Source organism: Syngnathoides biaculeatus, chromosome 5 (assembly GCF_019802595.1).
Source record: "Syngnathoides biaculeatus isolate LvHL_M chromosome 5, ASM1980259v1, whole genome shotgun sequence".
In the NCBI taxonomy this organism is placed as follows: domain Eukaryota; kingdom Metazoa; phylum Chordata; class Actinopteri; order Syngnathiformes; family Syngnathidae; genus Syngnathoides; species Syngnathoides biaculeatus.
In genome coordinates, this window is record NC_084644.1 from 25202002 (window position 1) to 25210887 (window position 8886).

General features: G+C 44.6%; 2 protein-coding genes across 3 annotated transcripts in view; one reads left to right on the forward strand and one right to left on the reverse strand.

Annotated features, from left to right (window-relative positions):
• LOC133501496 (eomesodermin-like) overlaps positions 1-5134 on the reverse strand; it is a 39422-nt gene extending 34288 nt beyond the window's left edge. For both annotated transcript variants that reach the window (XM_061821311.1, XM_061821310.1), the window contains exon 1: positions 5047-5134. The gene's annotated coding sequence lies outside the window, so the exon portion shown is untranslated. The remainder of the gene's footprint in view (positions 1-5046) is intronic.
• Positions 2666-8816, forward strand: cmc1 (C-x(9)-C motif containing 1). Its single transcript, XM_061821321.1, has 4 exons — positions 2666-2806; positions 3099-3191; positions 8185-8275; positions 8429-8816. The coding sequence occupies exons 1-4, from the start codon at positions 2788-2790 to the stop codon at positions 8547-8549; spliced, it is 324 nt and encodes a 107-aa protein (XP_061677305.1). The 5' UTR covers positions 2666-2787; the 3' UTR covers positions 8550-8816.
• Positions 8817-8886: the final 70 nt, after the last annotated feature.

Sequence of the window (8886 nt, forward strand, 5' to 3'; positions counted from 1 at the left end):
TTGGTGAGTTCCCTGGCTTGACACAGCCCACTTTCACATCTGATGCACCTCCGCAACCTCTTCGCAAGACTCGAGGAGCATGGCCTGATCATCAACCCACCCGGCGAAGTGTGTTTTCGGGGTGCCCTCTATCCAGTTCCTCGGGCCCCTCATAGACAAGAACAGCGCCGCCCCCCTTCCGGCAAAGATGGAGGCCGTCTCCACTATGCCCCGACCTCGCTCGGCACGGGGCCTCCGGGAGTTCCTGGGGATGGTGACTTTCTACCACCGGTTCATCCGCCAGGCGGCCCACATCATGCACCCGCTCTATGTGTCTCTTAAAGAAAAGGCCCCCAACCGGGATGTTGAATGGACGGCCGAGAGGATGGAAGCCTTCGAGGCTACGAAGGCCGCGCTGAGTCGTGCCGCTATGTTGGCCCACCCGACCCACGGGGCCCCTGTCTCTCTCACTACCGACGCATCGGACTATGCTGTTGGAGCCGTATTCGAACAGTGGGTCGGCGGCGCCTGGCAACCGCTTGCCTTTTTCAGCCATCAGCTGGTCCCCAGGGAGCGCAAATAGAGCACGTTCGATAGGGAGCTCCTCGGCCTCTGGCTGGCGATCCGCCACTTCCGCTCCCTATTGGAAGGCCGTGAGTTCACGGCATATGTGGACCATAAACCCCTCACTTTCGCCATGTCCAAGGTGGCCGAGCCGTGGTCCGCCCGCCAGCAACACCAACTGTCGTTCATCTCGGAGTACACTACGGACATCCGACACATTGCCGGCAAATCCAATGTGGTCGCGGACTGCCTCTCCAGGGCGATCGTCGGCGCTGTGCATCTGGGTCTCGACTACTCCCGCATGAGCGCAGACCAGGTGCAGGCCCTCAAGACTTCTGACACGGATTTGCGCCTGGAGGAAGTCGCGGTTGGTGACTCGGGCGTCAGGTTTCTGTGCGACCTCTCAGCTGAACAGCCTCGGCCGCTGGTCCCTGCAAACTGGCGGCAAGCTGTTTTCGAGGCAGTCCACAACCTCTCCCACCCCGGAAGGAAACCGTCCGTGAGGCTGTTGGCCCAGAAGTTCGTGTGGCGCGGTCTTAAGAAAGATGTACAGGCCTGGGTCGACTCGTGCGTGGGCTGTCATCGGGCTAAGGTGCATCGCCACACAAAAGCCCCCTTGGAGCCCTTCGCTGTCCCCGAGACAAGGTTTGACCACGTCAACGTCGACTTGGTAGGTCCGCTTCCTCCCTCGCACGGTTTCACCTACTTGCTCACCATGGTGGACAGGATGACCCGCTGACCCTAAGCCGTTCCCCTCTCCTCGACAACATCGTCAGACGTGGCCCAGGCGTTCATCGGCAAGTGGGTTGCGCGCTTCGGGAGACCGTGCGACCTTTCCTCCGAACGTGGCCCTCGGTTTACCTCTGAACTCTGGAACGCAGTCGCTGAGAGTTTGGGGGTCAAGCTGCACTGCACTACCGCCTATCACCCCCAGGCGAACGGTCTCTGCGAGCGGTTCAACCGCTCCATGACAGCAGCCCTGCGTGCCGGCTTGACGAACGGCAATTGGTTGGATAAGGGTCATGCTCAGCCTCAGGTGCGCCTCCAAGGAGGACCTGTTGTCCTCATCCGTCGAGCTCGTCTACTGCCAGCCACTGCGGGTCCCCGGCGAATTCATCCAGCGCCCTGGTCCGCAGCCAGGCAACAGTCCTCCCTGCTGGAAGCCGCAAACGGGTTCGCGCCGGTTCCCACGTCGCAACATGGCACCCCAGCTGCCCGGTGCCCCGTTACCAGCGCTCTGCGGATTTTGTGTTTGTTCATCATGACGCCCACCGTGGACCTCAGCGCCCCCCATACGACGGGCCGTTCAGGGTCAAGGAGCACGGGGATAAGAGCCTGCTCGTGGACATTGGCGGCAGACCCGAGACTGTTTCCGTGGACAGGGTCAAACCCGCGCACCTGGACATTGCCCAGCCTTTGGGGTTGGCCCTCCCCCCGCGCCGGGGTCGTCCCCCTTTGCCCTGTGCCCCTGCGCCTGCCGGGATGCCCTTGACCCCGCCTGGGCCCTTGTCCCGTGACTCAATGGACAGTGTGGCCCCGCCCCTATGGGTGCGCACCTGTCGGGGTCGGGTCGTCATCCCTCCACGGCACGAGAATTTTGACTATGGGTGAATTCTGGGGGGCTTGTGTGGTGTTTACATAATTCACCCGCGGGACCTCGAGTTGGGGTGCGGACTGTTTTTGTTGTTGCTCTTCCGGAGTCAAGGTTCACAGAATTCCCGCCGTTATGCGAATAGTGTTTTGATATCTAGCAATAAAAAAGTTTTGTTCCTGTGTCCGACACTCCGCCTCCGACTCCTTTTCTCCGGTGCTACAGTGTACCCTCCTTCCCGATGACAGCTGGGATTGGCTCCTGCACTCTCCGCAACCCTTGTGAGTATAAGTGGCAAAGAAAATGGAGGGATGGATGATATACTTTTAACTTTAGTCTTCAGCATGTGACCTTGAACATCAACCAAAACAAACATTTAAATTTTTTATTTATTTTTTTGCTGTTTGACAGGAAGAACACGTTGAAAAAACTGTTTCCAGAAACGGTTAGATCATGACGTTGAGTCTTATTTTGACGTATTGTACATACTTCAACTGGTGTAGGACAGGTTACGACTACGATTATCTCGCTCGTACTGCCAGGCGCTTCTGGGATTTGTAGTTTTTAAAGGTTATACGTACGTCTGCGGAAGTACTTGAACGCTCGCACATAGGTCACATTTGGGAGCGTCTAGTAACGTCCTCTCGAGAGCAATGGAAGCAACGAAAGCGGGTAAACAACAATTTCAGCATTTAATACTGGACATTATAGGCACACAAGTGAGCGTCCGTGCAACTACTTTCTTTCCGCAAATGGTTGTCGGTGTAGCAAGCTATGTTGATATCTGTAGAACGATAACCGATTAACGATCACCCGTCGTTCAGTTTAATGTAGCGCTGTATGAAATTAAGTTTGCGAAGGTGTGCAATAAATCTCATGTGAAAACAACGACACGAACCATAAACTGGAGAAAAATGTCCCCAGCGGGAATTTTGAGTTGTCTTATTATGTCCTGTACAATCAGGTGAGATCCATTTAAGACATGTGGAAAAGGACGTGCTCATCCCCAAAATGATGAGGGAGAAAGCCAAGGAGCGCTGCGCCGCCAGAGTTGAAGGTGTGTATCACAAATGGCTGTCAACAAACCACATGACAGCTAAATAATACATACATATTTTTAAAAATTCCCCTCTGGTTGTGGACATTGGTAGTATAAGGTATATCTCGTATTTGGAAGGGATCGTTTTTCATGGCTTTTTACTGTATAAAGTCTCAATGTGCTTTGATTTAATCACATTTTTATATTGTGCCAAATTACAACCAAAGTCGTTTCAAACTGCTTTACATATGGAGATCTCGATCTATATGGAGATCCACACGCCTCACACGTTACTGACTTTAGAGTTGCACACCTTCATGGTTGTGCAGCGACTTGCCGTTCAGCACTGAGTTTGACTTAACGTAGATGCAATATAATAAAAATAAATAAGAACGAGCAGAAAAAGTCCCCCTACAAACCTGTGGTAATAGTCATTTTTCCCCACAGAGCACACAGAATATATGCTTAAGAATAGTAGTCCATGGTTTTCTTGAAGATGTTGATTAGAATTTCAAATATTCATTTTATTCTTTGTTATATTTGATGCTGTTCCATGTGTTTTAATGTAGCAATTTTTGGAAAGTACGTCATTTCGATGACATCATTGCAAATTTTGGTCAGGCAGTCAATGGCATTTGTACTAAATTTTAGCACAGAGCAGGCAGACTCAACTTTGCCGACGTCAAAAGTTGAAAGCCAGTGTGATACAGTAAAAGTGAAAGTGAGGATGCTCATTCTGCCCCTGTGTGAACAGTATTAATGAGTGGCTAAGCAGGAAGGCTCATGGTGTTTCCCGGCTGTGGGGAGTAGCGCATCAACGAAGACCAGACCAGATAACACCTGGCACTAAATTGAAGCACGCATATTTATGACCGCGATATATGGTTGAAGTGTCGATGGGCAACGTGTCCTGCAATTCACATTAGGGGCTGGCTTGAACCAGGGCGTGACTAACTAGTCCTTTGGGGGGCCAACGTAAACTTAGTAATGGCCGCCTCGTGTTAATTAGATCACTTTATCCTGTTTTTAAAATGTGGTGTAAATATTTTTGTATCTTCAACTCAAAAGTTTTGATTTCATAAAATTAAATCCATCTTGACACTTTTAGTTTCTTTCTATCCACGTGTGAATGTGAGTGCAAATTGTTTTTTGTTTGTGTGTGAGAACTGGCAACCGTGTACCCTGCCTCTCTAGAAGGCCCATGGCCTGGGTGAAGAGAAGCAGTACAGAAAATGGATGGATGATGAAAAATGTCACTCATGTCACTCTTCACCTTAGCTGAATTCAGCTGACACTGACAGGAGTGCTATTGCTACTGAAAAGAGAACAATAATACAGTATAACATTTTTTACAAGACATGAAGTAACATTAACAATATTCATCTGTGATGGAAGTTTTTTTTTTTGTTTACAGTTCAATAGTAGAATAAAGATTTGTTCTTCATGTCAGTTCATAACATTTAGGCCTGGCCTACAACAAAGACTTGTTAGTTATAGCTAATGTTGTGTTGGTCATCCTTCAGAATAATTTATTTTCGTGAATAATGCTGACACTTTCTCGCAAATCAAAATCGCATTCTAATTCACTATCGGAATATTTGTTTAAAAGAAAGAAAAAGTACCCACTTGCAATAAAGGATATTACTCCTGATTCATGACTACCATAATTCCCGGCCTACAGAGCGCACCTGATTACAAGTCTCATTGTGTACATTTGTAAAGGAAATACCATTTGGTACATACATACGCCCCAGCTGTTTAAAAGCCGCAAGTGCCCACATTGAAACACGACATATTTACGAAGAAAGACGGTACATAGAAAGAGTTTAACGTTAGTGCTAATGCTAACAGGGCTGGTTAAAATAAAACTTACCGGTAAATATCACTGAGACAGCAGTAACCCAGCAGCAACACGCTAGCGCAGCGCTAACAGGGCCAGTAAAAGTCACTTCATCGGCACGTATATTTCACCGGTCTCATTCTTACCTTTTGCCCTCGAGTGCCCCCTTGTGGCCGCTAGAAAAAATGTGCTTGCTTCCCGCAGAGCCAGGAGCTCGTTCGGCTGGGGCGCAAGCTCACAGTGCCGCCGCTTGCTGGAGCTCAGCGGCATTATTTACAGCCACCTGTTCAAATCTTTATGGAAGTATTCCTCCGTCTTCCCGATGAACCGATACTGCTATTTCTTCATCAGATAAGGATAAATCCTTCGAATTCAGTGCTGAGCATAGTGTCCCATGTAATCGAGGCCTTGTTGCGGCACGGTAGAAATCACATCTGTGCACGTAGGTCATGTGACTCTCTAAAATGGCAGCGCCCCTGAAAATTCGTAATTGTTAATAAAAATCTTTAACACTATTAAATGACAGAAGATTTAACATCATATTGTCAAAATAGAGTACATATTACCTGACCTATTGAATACATTGTTAATGCAAACCACTGGATTTCCCCTTTAAAGTCAATTTACATCAAAATACTTTGTATAAAAAACAAATACATTGAAATAAACAAGATGATGTACTTAGCATTACTGCTGAGAGGTGGATGAAGAAGACGAAGGGGAAGCTGTGCTTAGCTATTGCGAAGGAAACTAGTCCTCAATCCTCTCCATCTCGAGTATCAAGTATCAAAGAACCTTGTTTTGTGATCAGTCCAGCTTCTATTTCATGGTATTTGCATCTAGATGTGGAATAACTCAGAACAGAGCACCTTTTGTTTGAATCCACGCACTTTTTAAGTGAGCAAAATTATTGGAACAGACATTAAATTAAAGTGAATAAAATGTTGAGGCCATGGAGAGATTTTCAGAGGGCTTCAAGGAAATTTTGGTCCACCATCCAACGTCTTAAGAGGGGGAAGCAGTGTACCATGAACACTGTGTATAGTGGGGATGGGGCACTGCCGACCTCGACTCTTGATGTGAGTCAGTGGGGAGAATACTTCAAAGACCTCCTCAATTCCAGATGATACATTTACTTAGGCTACAAAATCGATCAAGGCGACAGTGTAAGTGGCATGTGTAATCGCGGAGAACGCAAAGTACATTATCATAGCCTGTGACTAAAACAGACCATTAACGAGAGCTGATCTCTGCGGCAACATTTTTTACTGTTTGCGTGTCAAGTGATGTAGAGGGGCCGCGTGGGGCAATGTGTCAGTCACGTGATGTAATGCGGGCGTTGTCAACGCCGCAAACGCGGGAGTATACAGTGGCCTTTAGGTCCCCCCCCCCCTCTGAATTAAGAATGGAGGCTTCCATATCAGGCACACGCACATAACAGCAGCTGAGGACATTTAGTGTACGTTCGACGTCTGTCAATGGTGAGATTATGTGCATTTCTTTGTGGATTTCACAAAAAACCCAACAAAAAGTTAAGCATCCTGCACCTTTTATTCTTTTCACATTCTCTGATGATTGTTTCATCATCTTTTTAGATGCTGCTACTTACTGTATGTTTTTAGGTTTAATTTTTTTTTTTTTATTATTCCTGCTCTAATACTACCACATTTAAATGTTTGTGGCACATTTTAAATCACCAGTACAAATAATTGGTCACTTTGCGTTCATTTGGCCTTTGTCTGTTGGTTCACAATAGGAAGCAAACATTGTTGTAATTTCACTTTCCAGTCACGAATTTATCTGCTGCTAAATAAGTGTTAGATTCAAACAGATCATCCTACAATGCTATAAATCTACTCAAAATATAAGCCTATTGCTTCTGCTTTTTAACTGCCCAGCGTCACTTATTGAACCCTAAACAAGTGACAGTGAGATAAGGTGTTTCTTTATAAGCAGACTGCTTTGTAGATTTGACTGGTGTAAAGCCGCTGAGCAGAGCCAATCCTCTATTAGTGCCATGGGATGCGGGAGAGGCACTGGTTGATTAGATTAGTCGCACTCTTCTGCTCTTCCAAATTGGTTTTGCACCGTTTCCACATATCCACATGCGCATCCTGATGAAAGTGTCTTTGTGATAACCATATTGATTTGACTGATGAAGGTAATTATAATGTTGCTGATTTTGAAAGGAGATAGAATGATAGTTTATTTTTTTGAGCCTGGTGAAAGCGTGCCAACGAGCTTTATTTCTGTTCTCAGTATTTTAGGCACAGAAGCATTCTTGGGCTGTACTGCATACCAGATATAACAATTCCATTTTTTTCAAATTGATACCTCATGTTTTCAATTGCAGCTTCAAAGCATATCAAAGTTGTCCTTTTTGTTCATTAAAAATCAAATGTTATGCATAATTCAATATTTTCTTCTAAAAGCACACAAAATTCAATTCAAAATCTTTGGGAGTGTGAAAGTGTTTGTATGGAAGATGACCACACAAGACAAGAATATCATAGTAAAGTGAAATTGTGCAAAAAAAAAAGTTGACTCCATGTTTACCATTTTTATTTCTCTCATTTCTTTTACTATTTAGTTGCATAAAAAACCCCAGAGTATTCCTCAAAAGCCACAGAGATTGAATTTTTATTTGTTCAGTGGTTATTTTTCATTTGGCAATGATGTGACAAAAATGACAGCTAGTCTTAACAATTAAAGCTTTTTGTTTTGTGTTCAAAATTGTGACTGAAATTTTTTAAGAATCCCTACATTTTTCATAATTCAAAAGGACTCCACCATTGTATGCCTGTGTAAAGTGTGAATAGTTCTAAAAAAAAAAAAAAAACTAATTACACACAACTTGTTTTGAAAATGTAACAATCTAAAAACAAAAACAAATTACACACAACTTGTTTTGAAAATGTAACAATCTGTTAATGCATTTGGTTTTTAGGTTCATCATAGCCTTAACTGTGGATATTTTGGTGGTCTGATTGCCAGAAAGACAACAGGAAAAAGTATCGTAACCACCTCGAAAGAGCCTTGTTAGTATGAGGCCCAAATAAGCCTTCACTATACTAATCATTGATGTCAAGATGGGAGTTGAGTCGTTCCATGTGTATGCTTAAAGCTCTGGTTACCTCTCATCTCCCACTCTTACACCTTTATCTTGTTCAGCTTTCAACCACTGCTGCAAAGAGTCAGGCTTCTTCATGGTGTTCAAGTGTCGAGAGGAGAATGCTGCACTGAAGAACTGTCTGACACAACAGTGAGTACTTAGCAGTTTCTTGTCACAGTCTGGAAATCCTTGGTACACCTGTTATTACATATTTTACAAATATACGCTTATCTTCAAGTTTCAGTGTTTGGAAAGATGACTGCCATGAATATATTATTACTGTTACCTTTAATCTGTCACCAGCTATAGGGACCCTGACTTTTTTGAAACATGTAAGCAGGAATACATCCAGGAAAAAATGGAGTTTGAGAGGACTGGGATCCCTGCAAAGAACAGACAACAAAAACTCCCAACTACCATGTAACCGCTATATGACACATTTGACTTTTTTTTCCCCCAATGTTCTTTTTCTCTGGATTTTCTGATTCAGTTTTCAAGGAGGCATTTTTTTTTCATCGTTCTCTACAAATGACAAAAATAGGGAAACTTTTATGCTCCTGGTTGGCTGCATTTTATGGAAAATTACCATCCTGTCACATTGCATTTAACGAAAAAAAATTTTCATTTTACTTTCAGTATGTAAAAAAACTTGAAATGTGATGTGCTATGCAATAAAATGACTAAATATTCAGATGTTTCTGTCCTTTTCTTACATAGAGCTTTAATTTTGACAATTGGTCCTTTATTTTACAATGTATGTA

Coding starts and splice junctions, on each gene's coding strand:
- cmc1 (XM_061821321.1), top strand. Junction 3,192..8,184: donor CTGCGCCGCCAGAGTTGAAG/GTGTGTATCACA, acceptor TATCTTGTTCAG/CTTTCAACCACTGCTGCAAA. Junction 8,276..8,428: donor AAGAACTGTCTGACACAACA/GTGAGTACTTAG, acceptor ATCTGTCACCAG/CTATAGGGACCCTGACTTTT.